Raw genomic sequence first — 16503 nt, forward strand, 5'->3', positions numbered from 1 at the left:
CCCGCACCTGGGCGGGAGGGCGTGCCGGGCCCCTCGGGACACAACTCGAAGAAATTCAAACCCAAAGCTAAGAGCGGTCACTGCTGCTGCTGCTGCTCAGGCTCAGTGCCGTCTGCAGGCCAGAAGGGTCAGCGACCTCTGCACAGCCTCACAGAGAAGACAGGAAGGAAAATGGTGGATGTGTTCACTCCTCTGCATAAGCCAATTCTTTATTAAATGAAAGAATTTTGTCGGTTTCTTCCTACCCGCCCCTTACCAAACTCATGTATATTGGCTTGGAGTGCTACTAAAAGCAAAAATAACCCTCAAGCGTATTCGACTTTGAACCACCTTTGCTTTCCTCTAGGTGACCTCTGAGTACTTTCAAGTCTTGCTTTTTAAGTTGGATTTCCTTGTAGGGTGGAAAAGAAGCCATCCGCACACAGGTCTGGTTGGAGAGAACATGGTTTAATTAAAGGCAAAGCTGATTTCAGCAGCTGCAGGTCTTGCACAGACAGACCAAAACAAAACAGAAAACCAAACCAAAACAAAACAGAACACAAAAGAAGGCTTACTACACAAAACCAGCTTCTGATGAAGACTCTCCTCCCTCCTCATTACTCCACACTGAGGATGATAAGGCGAGGAAGGCGCCCCCAGAGTCAGAAAACATTCCGAACACCAAATGCTCATGCAGAAAGGGGGCTGCAGAGGGGACGCGGGTGCCCCTGGGAGCGGGTCGGCGAGCCTGGTCATCTGGTCTAGGGTGCGAGAGTCCGTGACAGGTCACACACTGGAATGTCGCAGCTGCCTGAATGTAGAGCTCACACGTACGCAGTGGGGCAGGGAGGAAGGGCGGGGGCTTGGGAGGCAGGGGCTGGAGAGAGGTGGGCACAGGGAAGGGGCGGGGGACAGCACACAGGGTTTCATATTGCCTTCGGGCTGGGATGCAGGAACGGGGTTCACCCTTTCAGACCTTCCCCCCAAAAGAAACAAAACAAAAAAAAACCCAAACACCATGTCAAACTGAAAGGGCAATGATGTACGCACAGGGGACTCCATCCACCCTCTCTGAAGAGCAAGGGGCACTGACCTCACTCCTTTCCCTCGCTGGGGCCGCCCCGGCTCCAGGATGCCCGGGGCTCCCGGACGTGCTCTGCTCTGCAGCCGCCCCCCCCCCACCCCCAGCTCTCACAGCCCGCCTGACCACGCACACTCAGACGCACCACCCTCCCCTCCGGAGAGCAGGGGACGTGCGTGCGCACACACACTCACACGTGCAGAGGTGAGAACCCCCCAAAATGAACCCTACCACTAGCACAGCAATTGGACGTTTGGATTGTTTCCATAATTTCCCCTTGAAATATCACTTTTCCAGGAAACGACTAACAGAAACGCTGTCCTTCTGTTTCTACACAAGAAGAATTTCAGTCCTCTTTCCTCCTAATAAATACCAGGTAAAAGTTCGTTTTCCTGTCGTCTGCTTCTTCCAGAATGGACCTCGTCGTGTTCTCTTCTGTGCGTGGCGCACGCGCGTCCGCTGCCTTGCGTTTCACCCTGGAAGTGGAGCCGGGGGCTGCGGCTGGGCGCGGGCCGGCCCCTCCGTGGCCGCTCGGTGCCGCTGCTTCCTTCCTCTCCAGACTGTCTTTCGGGCCCCGGCTGCCGTGTCCCGGGTCCCGTGCTGCCGCTCCTCGGGTGATGTGGTGCACGACGTTGTGCACGTTAGGAACAGAAACAATTACTGGCGAAGAGCAAAGCGTAGAAAGGGATGGAGCGGGGAGGGGAGGGGAGGTGGTAAGTAGGATCAGGGCGCAGAATCCAACCGAACAAAAACGACCACACTGAGAGCTTCTACCCATCCAATGTCAGGCCACGAGTGGACTGGCCCACCTTCCGTGACACTGCCTGCCCTGCCACCGCAAAACGCACAGGAACCGAAGACGTTCATTGGGAATCCTGCGGCAGCCACCTGCTGGTCCAGCCCAGCACCACCTCCCCCACTGCATCCTCCACTGGGGCTCGAGCACCTACAGAGCGAAGGGCGTTTCCTGCTGGAGTCTCCAGGCCAGAGGGGGGCCTCCCGGAACCTCCGAGTGGAAGGTGAGGCCTTGGACTCGCCCTGTGGGACACTTCCACCGGCCGAGGAGGCCCGCCGCCCCATGCTGTCACCGCTGACCGCGCACAGGAGCAGCGGCCGGGGCTCTCCTCGCTACACACTGACTAGAAGAAGTACGTCCGTGTGTGGAAGAATTCAGTGTGACTTGTTACTACTGAGAGAAATAACAATAATAAAAGATGTTGAGGAGTAATTTCAACTACATTCTCAGTCAGCAAAGCAATCATTAATGGATTCCTATTTTATTCCCCGAAGAAGGGAAAAGGACTGAGAAGTTCCCACTGGCTTCTCCCACCTGCCTTCCCTTCTCAGCTCTCACTTCCCACGCGGCTGGGGACATGCACGATGGAGAAGGTGAGCGGCGGCGCTACCAGGTAACTGAGCGAGACAAACGGCAGTTCCTCTCCCTCTGGAAGGCCCCGGGGGGCGGGGGGACGGAGCGTTCCCGACGGTGTTTCGTTTGCTGCACTGCGGACACTTCGTGCACACTCAGCGGGCCGGTGGGACACTTACACCCTCTCGACGGCAAGGAGCAGAGGAGAGGGCTGCCACCTGCAGGGGCTGTGTGGGCCAGGCCTGCGTGCCCAACATGCCGTGGTTTATGGAGCCTTCGTTCCCAGGGTCGCCACTCTGGCCTCAGTGTGGAGGGTTCATGGTGCCTTGTCCCCGCTGCTGTTTCTGCTTCTGCTGCATTAACAGCTGCTCCAGAGCGGAAGGTCCAGGATGCATCATGGAACTGGACCAGATAGACTGAAAGACAGCCCAGCGCTTGTCAGCAGAGGTCAAGGGCCTGCTTGTCTGAAAGGGTCTGGTTCTCAATCCCAGCCAAATATAAAGGCATAACCTCCCAAGACCCCCACCCCGTAGAAAAATTCAGCTATTAGAAAAGGGCACTGTAAGGCTGTCTTAAAGACTAGATACCGTTAAGATTTAGGACAGAAAGTTAAAAAGTATGTTTTATATTGAGTCTTTTTACTGAAAGTCAGCTCCATGTGGGACCACACAGTATTTACTACTAGATATTGTTCTTTTTCTTGTTTAGAAAAGGCTTAAATCAAACATCCCAAGATGAATCAGGATTTCCTTAACCTCAGAATGCAACTAGGTAGGACATTTGTGTCTCTGTCCCCCTGAAGATAATGCTTCGCCACTAATAAATTGGCAAGTTAAAAACAAAATCCCATCAAGAACCTACAAGGCAGACCACGTCTCTAGAACTCTGCTAGACGTGTGCCGATCATCGACCACCTCCGAGGGCCCCGGGGGCGAGCCTGGCTCCGCGGGAATGAAAGCCGAGACGCGCCCGTGGTGCCTGCTCCTGCCGTGCACTCACCTTGAGGCTCTCCATGAGGACAGCGGAGGAATCCTCCATGGAGGGACCGTGGCCTGCCCAGGTGCCACTTGGAGTGCTGGTCTGATGCCAGCTGCTCTCAGAGGATGATGTTGCTGAGAGATAATCAATGCCAAACCCGCCCATGGCTAAGGGATGAAAAGAGATAAGAATCCAAGAAGGTGTTTTATCACTGCCAGGCGCCAAAAGCCAGGGAAAGACACAGCAGGTTATTTCACGTCTGCTCGGTCTGGGTCTCACCTGGCTTATCAGTTTTCCACCGATCTGCAGCCCTCCTCTCCCTGGTATCTGGGGTCCCGATGGGCCCGAAATTGGAGAATGGAACAGAATTATGGTTGTGTGTCGGAGGAGAGCTTGGCAGGCTGCTCGGGTTGGAGGAATGCGGAGACTGGCTGGCTGGTGTTGAATGATCTGTGAAATGACAGCAAAAGAGAGCATCGAGTAGTAAGGTGTTTCCCAAACATTCTACGACCTAAAGTTTTCTACAGATCGGATCATTCAAACCCTACCGAAAGTAACCACAGGGCTTTGGAGGAAAGGCAAAATAAGGGCCCCAAAGAGGGCCCTGCTGGATGCATGAAACGTTTCACTGAATTCATCTAGGACACTCCCTGCCCTAGAACAGAACAGAACAGAGCGAAGCAGCAGACAATTCTGTCGAGTGCACGCACTACTGTGGCATGCCTGTTTCAGGTCAGGACTCCACTGGTATTAGGGGATGCTGGGGTTGGCCAAAAACTCTGTGGTTTTTTTCCGTACGACAGAATGCACATTTTTCATTTTCACCAGTGACTTGACCGAGTATGCCGGCTGTCTCCCGCGTGGTGTGACGCTGATCGTTCTCAGTTCACGCCTCGATCTGATCGCTGTCGACTCCAACTGGCCCACCGGACCCTGCTGCGTCGTCCAGAGGGACATCTCCAGTGCGACGCTTCGCAAACCTCTTTCGACACATCTCATCAGTCACAGCACCTTCTCCGCACACTGCGCAAATCTTTTTTTGCTTTTCAGTTGCATTTTTACCTTTCTTGAAATAATAAGGCATACATAATGTGCTGGAAATGTTGCACATTTTCTTCCATCTTCAATATTAAAATGACTACACAAAAATTCACCAACTTTTTAAGTTTTTTTTTTTTTTTTTAAATGCACGCTGGTATGACAGCTGCCATAAGACAATCTAACAAAACTGTTTCAAATGAAGTTAAAGTCAACTAAGCGCTACTAGAGCCATGGTTCAGAAAAAACCAAATGAACTTTCTGGCCAACCCAAGAGAACTGCCTAACCTTAACAACTGCTGTGAAATCAGACTCCACTTATAAAACAGGCATTTAAAAAACCTCTCCTTTAGCAACGGCAGTTTTCCCCACAGAGAAGGAACACCTACAGACAGTACTAAAAAGCAGTTGAAACCCTTGCAACAGAGCCGTGCATTCCCCCCTGACCGCTCGGCCGGCGACTGTGCACTCAAAGAGGCACCCGGGCATCTGTTACACAAACCAGCCCATCGGCCTGATTTTTTCTATTTTGTTTTTCAGAAGTTACTTAAAGAAGTTGACCCGATGTATTTATAATTACAAAGTCATACGAACTCCACTTCAATTTGCCGGTGATGCCGGGTGTGTAACCGAAAGAGCAGTGCAGACCTGAGCTGGCAGGAAGTGACGGGGACCACGGGGTCCCTTCGAACAGGGAGTACAGCGACGTCTCCTGCGGGGCCATCGAGGGGTTCAGGTCGGCTTTGGAGCTGGCCGTCAGGTTCTTCCCGTACACCTCGTTGAACACGCTGTTATTCGGGTATCTCTCCTGAAAGGCAGCGACAACCAAGTCACACGGACTCGCTCCAAGGAAAGAGACACAAGGGAATGCCGTAATTCTCCCCACAGATGCTTGAGACCTGAAGCTTTCTCAACAAGACAGATTTTGAAGGCTTTTATTTCTTTCAGTTTTCCTCTTAAATTTAGTTCCCTTTGCTTTCCCTCACCCTTTATTTTGCTCCAACCTGTGCGCCTCACCCGTGTTAAAAAGTATGAGTAATTTATTGGGCTACACAGAGCCTGGAGGACTTCAGCACAAAAGAAAAGTTAAAGGGTTCAAACCTGTGGCTTGCAAGTCTTTGGAGTACCCTAACCAGAGGGAGAGCAGGTAACACCCAGTGCCCAGAAGGTGCCCATGCGCGCAGGAGGAACAGACGCACTGGAGGAGACCGGAAAGAACCCGCGAGCCCGCGCTGACGGTGCACAGCAGGGCTCTCGGCCGCGTACCCACCTGGTTGAGAGAGAATCCGGTGAGGGACAGGAAAGAGGGTGAATGCGACATGAGCTCGGAGGGCTTCTCCAATAAGGATTTCTTCACGGTCCCAGAAAAAAAAGGAGTTCAATTATGCCTTCTGTTTCCTTAATGTGAACTTTAAGACACTATACAGTCAAGTAAAAGACCACCGTTTAAGCGTGCCAGCATCCCCCCACCGCACATGACCTAAGGCTCACAGACGTGAACTCGGGCCTGTTAAGACCATGACCCCAAGGAAGGGCCAGCTGCTACGGCAGGTGCTGTGACCTCGCACAGAGACCCCGGCACGGAAGGCCCTGGAGAACTCTCACAACAGGAGGCGGGGCTGATCGGGCACTGTTTTCTCCCCGTGTTTAACACTCGAGAACGGCTTAAGAAAAGCCTTGCAAACCCATGTGACACTGTTTTCGTGAACACAGTCCCTAAGCAGCTCCACCTGTGGTTTGCACTGGGGTGGCAAAGGGAGGGTCATACTTTTGTGTACGTGAAACAGTTTATTCCTGTACTATTTGTTTATTCTTGTACTTCTTTCGTACAAAAAGGCGTACACCTGCTTTTACCCCACTCAGTATTATAGTAGTTGCTCAAGTCAAGCTTCTGTTTATTAGCTCTGAGAGAGTCATTAGGGAAAAAAAAGGTGGATCTGTGATGCTCACTGTCTTTGAATAGTTGGTCAACAATGCTTTTATTAAACACCTACTACATGCAAGTCACTTTCACATACATATCATTAGCAACGTTAAAAACAGAAAGGTTATAGTCAAGGTGTTTAAAAACATAAAACACTGAAACGCCCTTCCCCCACTGTTCCATGAGCTTCATTTCCTACAAAAGGAGCAAGCGCAACAGGAACTAGGGTTCAGGAAGCAAGGGGATGGAGACACGCCCACCCGCCCGCCCCAGCAAAGCAGGCAAACGTTTAGAGACAGCAGCTTAGCTGCAGGGTGTTCCGCACCCCTAGGTGCTGTCCGGGTACTACCACTGTTACAATTTCTAGGGGGTTTTAGTTCTGCTCACTTGGGGTGGGGGGAGAATGCAAGCTCTCTAGGGGCACTCATTCAGGCAAGTTCTCCAGGGAACTTCAAGTGCCAGGGACGGCAGCTTCTGCCACGAGCGCCATTCAGCTTTTATCCTGCCGGACACTAAAACCACTGCACCAAAATCTTAAGTTTCCTTGTTCCATGTTTACGGGGGAAAAACGGCAAGAAATTAGAACTCAGACTGCTTTATGCTTCATTAAGGGATTGCTCTCTTGAAAATATATCAGTAAACATATCATTGAGTGGGGATTAAAGAAAACCTAGAACATTATTTCATTTCCCATTTTGAGTACATGAGAAAAAAAATCTTACTGCTCCTGAACAAGATTAAATGGCACTGAAACCCCCGGGGTCAGACGGAAGTGCCACTGGAACAGTGAGCTCCTCTGGCAGCCTCACACCCCGCGTGGGAGCAGCCCCGCGGGAACTGGGGTCCTAGCACGCCCCGGACTGGGGGTCTCGGGGAACGAGGCAGTGAGGAACGTTCCTGCCATGCTCTGCTGCCATCTGAAGGGCAGCTCAGGCCATCGGGAAGAAAATTTGACATTTCCACAAAAGAGAAAAGCCCCCCAAAAGAAGAAATCACCTATTCCAAAATCTCAGAAAAGCAGCTGGGTTAGAGCAAGAAGAATTACGTCAAATACATACAAAGAGGCTTCTTCCAGGAAGAGAGGCGAGAGGCCCCAGCAGAGCTGGGTAAAGATCAGGAGGGTTAGAAAAAATCAGCTCTTCCTCTTCCTCCAAGGCAGCCAGACTCTTTAACAGGTCCGGAGGAAGCAGAGGGGAGCCTTTGGGGTCCTAGTGACAGAAAGGATCACAGTGAGACGCACCGGGGACGAAAAAAGCATCAGGGAGTAGTAGCAAGGTTAGGGGGAGAAGGCAACTGAAGCCGAGGAGGAGGAGGAAGTAATCAACAGTGAGGCGGTGTTATGCAAAGAGGAAAAGGCACTGAAACACAACACAGGAGAGCAGGCGAGAGGGATCAACACAACGCAAAGCAGAAATACTGACACGGGGCAGAACAGAAAAGGTGAGGCGGCCAGTGAGGAAAACAAGGCAATGGAGCCAAGTGACGGGCTTACCTTGTGCTAACAGACAAGTTACAAACACGTACCCGCATCTCTGGGAATAAAAAGGGCAAGGAAGGGGCCTCCACTATCAAAGGTAACTGGCTGACTTTGTTACTCTCTGAACGCTACTTGCTTAAATGTGCAGCAAACCTATTTCTAAACTGAGACGGTTCAGCACAGTGGAGGGGAGCTGTTTCAGAATCCTCTAACGTGCTGCATTAGAGATTTCTGCACACGACTGCTCTGCCAGACCCCCCGAGTTCAGAATCTGCACCGGAACTCTTCAGCTCCTCACACTGAACGGACTGTGCAGCTGTGGCTCAGCAGCATCTTGTAACACCAACGGGTCACGGTGGCCTTCATACAACCAGCCCCTGAGAAATTCGAAAGACACGCACCTCAAATGGCATCCTGGGCACAGGGTCCTGCTCTGGACGGAAGACACCTGGTGACCGCTTGCCCCTGCGGTCCAAACTTGCTTGCTGGGCCATCACAGCTCTGTTATCAGCCACGCTGTAGGAAGAGTCCCAGTAGAATTCTGGAACCTTGACTTCTGAGGGGTTGTGGTTATATGGCTCCATGGGAAAAGGCTTCATTTTTTTCTCGAGAGGCTGCTGCTGCATCACAGGCGGCTGCAATGACGGCTCAAACAGTTTTATGGGGTCTTGGGTCTGAAGGTAGTAGGGCTGTTTCACAGGCATGATTTTCCCTAATGGGCCTTGAACCTGAGGGGGATTCCACAGCTGTTTGGAGGCATCTGCCTGTTGATACTAAAAAAGAGATGCCTGTCGTCAGGACAAGGGTCACTTGCAATGTCACTTACACTAAGTACTCAGGAATCACAGAACACACTCGAGGGGGTTTACCATCAATGAAACTCTAGGCTGGGGGCGTCAAACTCATTTCCCCCGGGGGGCCACATCAGCCTCGTGGTTGCCTTCAAAGGACTGAATGTAATTTCAGCTCCTTAGCAGTCATACAGTTCTAAAATTATTTTGGCCCTTTGAAGGCAACTTCAAGGCTGATGTCCTCCCCACCCCCACCCGTGACAATGACTTTGACACCCCTGCTGCAGGCAATGCAGCGACTTCCTTTACCCTCAGGCTTGGTGACACTCAGAGCCTCCTGGGTACAGGTTGCAGGCACTGAACTCATGTTCTGTCTTTCAGTTCAATTATTTAAGAGGTTTAATGAGTGTGTGTGTGTGTGTGTGTGTGTGTGTGCGCGTGTGTGTGTGTGTGTGTGTGTGCGCGTGTGTACCCCTCTGGTTTCAAGTGCTGTGGGGATGACGATATTCATGATTGGTGTCATTCTTAACACCTCATCAAGATTATGACTCTGTGTTCCTCCTACAGTTTACCTTCACACAGAAAATAAATATTTACAGAAATCCTTTCCACTAAGACTGACAAGCAGCAGCCGCGAAGAGTAGTGAAGGTCTACCACCCTCTACAAAAGTACCAAGGAAAACGCCGGAACTTCCCTAATCAGCAAGGAGAACACTGCCACACTCTCGTCACCGCTACAAGTCCGAGAGCTGCGGGACCTGCATGGGGAACTAGGGTGTTTAACGAACTGAGTACTGGCCAGTCTCAGCCTCTCGCTCCTTCGGACGCCGACGGCACCCACACTGCCACCTACCTGCTGGAACCCAGAGTGGTGAGGAGGGCTTTTCCCCAAAGCTGGCACAGCTTTCGTAGGGGACTGTTGTTGCTGAGCTAGAGCTTGAACCTGCAACTGGCTTGCAGACTGTGCTGTTGGCTGAGCTGGTAGAGATGAAAGGGGTTGCTGGGAGGGCGGCTGTGGTTGTTGAGGTCCCTGGTTCATTGGCCCTGGTCCAGAGGGCCGTTGCTGGCTGTAAGGAATGTGGGACTGTTTCCCAGCTTGCACCTGGTTTCCTGCTGGAGAGTGAGCTGTAGGCTGAAGAAAGGTTCCTGGGACAGAAACACCAGCTGGGAAGGTGTAACCTGAGCCCATAGAAAATGCCACAGGAGGGGGGATAACATATGTTGGGGGCGGGAACCCTTTAAAATAAAAGAACACAGCTTTAGTTCCAAAGAAACAGAAAAAAGACGCAAGAATAAATTTGGGTTGGGATAGGGTGGGGAAGAGGTTTTCTCCTAAATTACAAAAGGCACGGATTGACCATCAAGTAAGACTGAGCAAGTGAAAATCTCAAATTTCACTTCAATAATTAAATACAGACTATTGACTGCTACTTCTATCCACTTAAGTAACTGGAGTGTTCTGCACATCATGTTCAGTGGTAGGAACTCCTTCACGGTAACAAACATGTCCTTATATATAAACTACCAGAGAAATGGTTCCAAACAATTTCACAAGCATTAGGGAAAACCTGCCACTCCGACAGAGCATAAATGACTCGGTGAATGGGCAGACACTCCTACGCAGAGGGACTAAGGAGAAGAAACCATAAAACACACGTACCTGGCCGGCTGGGGAGAGGAGGGAAGGCTCCAGGGTGATGAATAGGGATGAACTGGGAATTGCTTGCTTGACTTGGAGTTTGAGTTACAGGTGTTTTCCTGGCTTCAGACACTGGGGTCTTTCTCAGTTCCGCCTGGGATTTTACCTGTGACCAACAGAAGCGAAACTGTGATATTCTGAAACCCAAACGTGTCGGAAAGAAGCAACTACTCCAAGAAAAAAAGTATATGTTGAAGATACTTAAATTCACCTAAATTAAAAAGAGGAAAATCAAAACAGGTCATTTAATTGCCAGTAAGACATACGGGCTTAGTTTTGCTAGTATAATTATTCTGCCCTCATAAAATCATAAAACGTTAAATATGGAAAGGGCCTGAGAGCTGATCTGATTTACATGAGACACCCAATGCCAACAGGCTAAAAACTTGCCTATGATCTGAAGGTGCCTATTACGGGTCCCGGTGCCCTTTACACGCTAATTCATTAGATGACGCACATAAATTAGGAATTACTAATGACCCGCTCTGGCCCTCAGCTTGATTTCATCTGGGCAGCCTGAAGGGCGTCAGCCAGGCGTCCACCCTCCACCCTGAGGCTGCACCCCGCCCCCAAACAAATAAGGACTGTTTCTAATGAACAGGCCCTGAGATCCCAAGCATGGAGCCAGAGAGGAGTGGATGCCACCTGCACTGCTCAAGACGAGTGCAGTGAGGCGACAGACAGCTCCGGACGGGGGGCAGAGGGCGGCGATGCACTGACTGCGACCAGGCCCCTGACTCTAATCAGCAGCAGGCAGGCTGCAGAGGGTCCAGTCTGGACCTTGCTGGGCCGCCGTCCCAGAGAACGGAGGAACAGCGGGCAGGAGGCCCCGGGCCCTTTACCCCCAAAACACTGATCCCTCGGCTGCACAGTTCACTTAGGATTTCCTCGGTCCCTCTCTCTCTCGGTGGCTTTTCTTAATTTCTACATGTTTTCCTCTCCATCTCTCCCCCTACTAGTCATCTTAAAATGTTCTTATTTCTCCCTTCCCCTCCCGCCAAAAATCCTGCACGAAAATACACTGGAGACAGTGTATTTGCAAGCAGCCTTCAATAACGTACGGTTCCTTATTTATACCTACTGCAAATATATTTGCCAAAATGTGTTAACAAAACAAACGGCTTTTACTCGAAGATTAATGGTATTAATAAAAGTAGTGAAAGTAAAGACCCCTTTCCTTCTACACAGAATCATCTGGATCTCTGTGGAAAGGTGTAAAAAACAAAGTTGAAAATAACGGAGCCATGTCCTCGCCTGGGCTCTGGCTTTACGACTTCCCTCCAGCCCGGGTCACACCGAAGCGTGGACGGTGCTGCCGGCCAGGACAGCTGCAAACGTCAGGGAAGAGAGCCTCGTCTTTCTCTAAGAACATGTTTTATCTTGAACAGTGAGTCTAATAAAACCCCCAAGACTTAATATACTCTTAGCTCTACTGGGTCTACCAAAGACCCCACATTTCTCATTACAGCATTAACAAACGGCAATACTACCTTCCTGAGAAAATGCAAGTCTTTGCAGAACCGACAGCTCTGCAACTGGACATTTCAAACCACTGAAACGGAAGAGAACTAATAAAAGTGCCAAACAGGTTAAGACTCTCTCACTCACGTGGCCATGCCCAGCGGCCAGTGAAGGAGCCACCTACCACCTCAGCTCCTTGCAGGACCTCACTGCGCAGCACTGAGAGCGCAGTGCAGCGTGCAGGACCGGCAGTCCTCAAGGCGTCAGAACGAAATGAAAACTCTTGCCTTCTGTGTGAGCCTTCCTCTACCTCCTTGGTAGTTCACATACAGCTTACCTGCACTGCCACACTCTGCTTTCCTGTTTCCTGCAACTTTTCTAAGGTGCATTTCTTGGGTTCTGTTTTCCTCTTGTTGTTGTCCTTCTTTCCATCATTCTTAGTTACAGTTACTCCTTTGCTACAGTCCCTTCTCACCTCTTTGGGAGGAAAACTTCTTCCTTGGTCTCTGTTCACTTCTCGTGGCTTAATGTTCTCTTTGAAGGTGACCACGGGTTTCTCTCCGGTGTCACAGTTGTTGCTTAGGTTCCGGCCCGTGGACAGCACCGATTTCAGTCCTGGGTTCCCATCCGTGGCCAGCGACTCTATCACGGATGTCTCTTGTAGGTTGAGGTTCTCTTTGGCTTCACTGGGGTCTTCCAGTATTAACTCTGGGATTTCTGTGATAAACAATAATTTCCCTACCTCATTTTCACACTGAATCAGCCTAAAAAAGTAAAAATAAATCCATATATGAACATAATCCTAAAAAACAGTAACAACTGAACCGCGTATGGATCCGACAGTCAAACCATTCCCAGCCCTGAACACTCAGACTGTAACAATGTGGATTCGGGTAACACAGCGAGTAGTTATGCAGAAACTCAACTCCCAGCACCACACGCAGCGTCACGACACATTTCCACGCCCCTTTCCCGTCTTCCAGTAGGCACAGCTACGATCACTGAGCACGTTTTAAGCACAGGTACTGGATGAGGCCCGTGAAGCAGCTATCTGTAACTACCTAGAACTCCTACTGCACAGGTGGGAAACTGAGCGAAGAGCCAGAAGTTCATTCAAACGTGCAACCACTCAAGTGCTCACAGTGTGACAGGAGCCTTAATACAAAAATGACTAAAATAGTGACTGACCCTGGAGAGGTTACGATCGGCTGGGGGAGCCCCGGGACACAGACCCGGGGGAGCGGCAGAACTAGAACTGAACTCAAATCTGCCTGACTCTAAAACCTGTGCCCCTCCACTACACCAACCACCCCGCGTGCTCTGTACTTAGCCAGCCACGGGCCCCATCCTGGTCAGTGCTGACTGAAGCCGACCGTGTGCCCTGTCCACACGAAGCACCGTGACTGTGCACGGACAACTCAGCCGCTCTCACTGAGTCGCACAGGTGTTTATAAATCAGAGCAGAAGCTCACGATAAACAAGGGGGCAAGGCCAGTTCCTCTACAGCAGACAGTGTGATGGAACCAAGAGAAGTTTGAGTACGATTAATGATCACTAGGGTCACAATTCAGTTTACCGATGTTTTGTCTTAAGCGTTCATAAGCAACAGCATTACACCAAAGACTCAAACACAGGCGGGGGTTCGTGGGTAGCCAACGAGGATACCTCGGCTGGTTGTCGGCGATCCACTTGCCCACAGAGATCAAGCGCTGCTGCCGTATCTGGCGCTGCTGCCCCTCTTTGTCTCCTGTGATCCCCTGGTGGCCTTTGGAAAAATCCAGGTTCCTAAGATTGATATAAACAAGTCACAAAAAGCTAAACTGCTGAAGATATTTTCCAGGCAACCAAGTTCACCCAATGAGCTGAAACGGCTTCAGATTTTCCCATACAGGTTGGACAAGTACTTGATGTAATCTACTCCATTTGTCTGAATTTACATTCCCAAAGATTTTAAAAGAAATCCAGGGAAGTAAAGCAGAAAAAACACTATGCCAAAAATAAGAAAGAATAGTAAAAAGAGGAGAGTTAGTTCCTTCTGATAAGCTCTGAGAAGGTTTCACCAAATAGTTGATATTTGAGCTAGAGGCTGGTCAGTTACGGGTGAGCACTTACAGGTTCATAAGGCAAAGAGAAAGAGGGAATGTTCTAGGCCTAACACGAACAAAGTCTTGGAGGAATAAAAACACAGAGCTATTCAAGAAGACAACAAAGTGAATGTATAGTATATTAGGTAGGTGCTGGTGGGGAGGAGGGCAGAAGTGGGAAATGTGGCTGAAAATTAAGCATTGCTCAGTGACAGAAAACATACTGAAAAACTAAGCATCTGGACAGCACACCCCTGGAACAAGTGTTTCCATACTAGCAACGGGGCATCCATCATCAGCCCTGTACTTTAGAACCAGAATGCGGAGACAGGGCAGAAATAAACTACAGAAAGAGAGGGGCTCTCGGCAGAGAAGTTGATTAGGAAGCCTTTTTACTCCAGGGAAATGGTGATAAAAGCCCGAACTACCAGGAAATAAACAGGAGGAGTTATAGCTAAGAGGCCTTTCGGACAATGAATTACAAAGATTAGGTGAGAAAGGTGACCATAAAAAGCTTTCAGATTTCTAGCTTGTTCGTGTAGGTGGATAATGGCACACAGATAGATATTGAAAGATCACATTTTACTGACCAAATAGGAAAATATTAGCTGATTTTTGGTCATGTCAAAGTTTAAAATGGGAAAGAGAGATGAGATTTTTAGAAACAGGAGTCCAAACTCTGACGTCAGAACTGAAAATTATGGACTTCGTATGCACAAGACAAAGGCTCACGACGAAGGGACGGGTCTGATCGCCGCCGAGAAGGCAGAAAGTGGGAGGGAAGGGCCAGGGAAGAGCCGAGGCGAGCGGGGACATTCCCAGCAGGAAGTACGAGAGAAACAGGGCCAGAGGCCGAGTCTGCAGGGCAGAAGGAGAAGAGTGATGTTGCAGAGCTAACCAGAAGGAGGTTTTGTGAAGGAAAGTGACCAACAGAGACACGCTAAAGACAATTAAATAAGGTGAAAATAATGAGGTTGAGTGTTTTACTATTTAGAAAGATTACGGGATAGTCAATTGTCACTAGGCCAAAAGGAAGTAAGTGGTTGTTAAAAAGAAATTAAGATGCTGACAATACAACACAGGGAGAGATGGACAGATGGAGCCAAGTTTTTTTTTTGGGGGGGGGCAGGAAGGAATGAGATCAAGGACTCAGATGAAAGGGTTAGACTTGAAAAGGAGTAAGAAGTTATTCCCCTGAAAGAGGAGGAACAGAGACAAAGAATGATGGGAAGAACAGACTACTTTATTCCTCTATTAATATAAAATATGTCAAGCAATATCCTTCTGTTTACATCTGGTTCCCATTTTTCAGACTTCCCCCTAATTTCAAGAAAGGCACAAAAGTATGTAAGTATCAGTCAGAAGAAGCAGTTTTCCTTTCCTTTCCTCCACATTTTTAAAGCACTTACTGCTGGTATTACATGGGAAATAAAGGCGCAACATATTTAAGTCCATTTTGCACTGACGACTTTCACTATCAGTTCATGTTATGAAAAGACGACAACGCTGAGAAAGATCAAAGGCACTCCTCCGCCCGAGCCCAACTCCTGCTCATTTTAACACTGCGGTCACCAGCAATGACTCCACGTCCTCCTGCTGCCACCCACCTGAAAGAAGGTCTCAAAGCCAAGAATCCTTGTAACTCAAACTCCTCTGGAAGTGGTGTTGCTAGAGAAGGGTAGAAAGCAAGATTTGTAAACATCTGAGTTAAAACACTGTTGTTTAGAATACTGCTTACGAAGGGGTGGGGGGTGTCTTCTATACAGGACTGTATGATGTTCATAGTTCCCTGCTCCTCTTTATAGCAACAATCCCAATAAAACGATGAACCTGCCAAGGTCCTGCACGTGGCCTTTGGACCCTGAGTGTCATCCTAATCCTCACCTACTCCCCCATGCCTAGGAGGAAAGTAGGATGGCTTTTTCTCAGCAGTCTTAAAGGTTCACAGCCTCAGACCCAGTAATCCCAGAGTAGAGTACTGGATAAAAAGACTGACACCACCTGGGAGAAACCAGACTTTTGGACACTATCCCAAACCTACTGAATCATAACCTGCATTTAACAAGGTCCCAGGTGACCAATGTGCAACTCTAACACTTAAAGAGCACTGACCCAATGGAAGAAAAATAATCAGAAAGGAGTCAACTACAGATTGTTCAGGGTAGAATTACTTATAATGGAGAAATTTTTAAAGCAAACAGATAACGGTTAAATAAATCATGGCACATCCACATGGCAGAATATTATGCAGCTGGTAAAAATCGTGTTTCAAAATGTTTCGATGACAAAGGAAAATGCTAATGATATGCTCACTTTAAAAAAGCACAAAGCTGAATTTGACACCAAACACACGCTCTCCTGCAGGCTGCGTGCGTGCACACCCAAAAAGGCCCACAGAAAACACACTACCACACGAACAGCACGAGGTGGCTCTCTCTGTATGAGAGCCGTGAGTGACTTGTGTTCTTCATGTTTGTACATCCCAAATATCTCATGGTACGCAAGCACTATTTTGACAGAGTGATGCTGCGCACACTGGTTTTTTAACTTTAAATAGAAATTGGGAGGAGGACGGAAAGAACCTGACGGGGGTGCACTCTCCGGACTCCTGCTCGGCTGCAG

The 16503-nt window shown here is 49.3% G+C and overlaps 1 protein-coding gene across 9 annotated transcripts in view; it reads right to left on the minus strand.

The window, feature by feature from the left end:
• Positions 1-426: 426 nt before the first annotated feature.
• SMG7 (SMG7 nonsense mediated mRNA decay factor) overlaps positions 427-16503 on the minus strand; it is a 66729-nt gene continuing 50652 nt past the window's right edge. For 4 of the 9 annotated variants that reach the window (XM_028530575.2, XM_028530579.2, XM_036015486.1 and 1 more), the window contains 12 exons: positions 15489-15549; positions 13463-13582; positions 12273-12561; positions 10298-10442; positions 9491-9873; positions 8248-8619; positions 7428-7577; positions 5716-5796; positions 5094-5253; positions 3687-3857; positions 3429-3574; positions 427-2845 (listed from right to left, as the gene is read on the minus strand). In XM_028530575.2, coding sequence (XP_028386376.1) covers positions 2732-2845; positions 3429-3574; positions 3687-3857; positions 5094-5253; positions 5716-5796; positions 7428-7577; positions 8248-8619; positions 9491-9873; positions 10298-10442; positions 12273-12561; positions 13463-13582; positions 15489-15549 — 2192 coding nt within the window. In that variant the 3' untranslated portion in view covers positions 427-2731. Of the gene's footprint in view, positions 2846-3428; positions 3575-3686; positions 3858-5093; positions 5254-5715; positions 5797-7427; positions 7578-8247; positions 8620-9490; positions 9874-10297; positions 10443-12134; positions 12562-13462; positions 13583-15488; positions 15550-16503 lie in introns of all 9 variants that reach the window. The other 5 variants (XM_028530574.2, XM_036015483.1, XM_028530576.2 and 2 more) reach the window with 3 other exon arrangements.

This window comes from Phyllostomus discolor, chromosome 14 (genome assembly GCF_004126475.2).
Source record: "Phyllostomus discolor isolate MPI-MPIP mPhyDis1 chromosome 14, mPhyDis1.pri.v3, whole genome shotgun sequence".
Lineage (NCBI taxonomy): Eukaryota > Metazoa > Chordata > Mammalia > Chiroptera > Phyllostomidae > Phyllostomus > Phyllostomus discolor.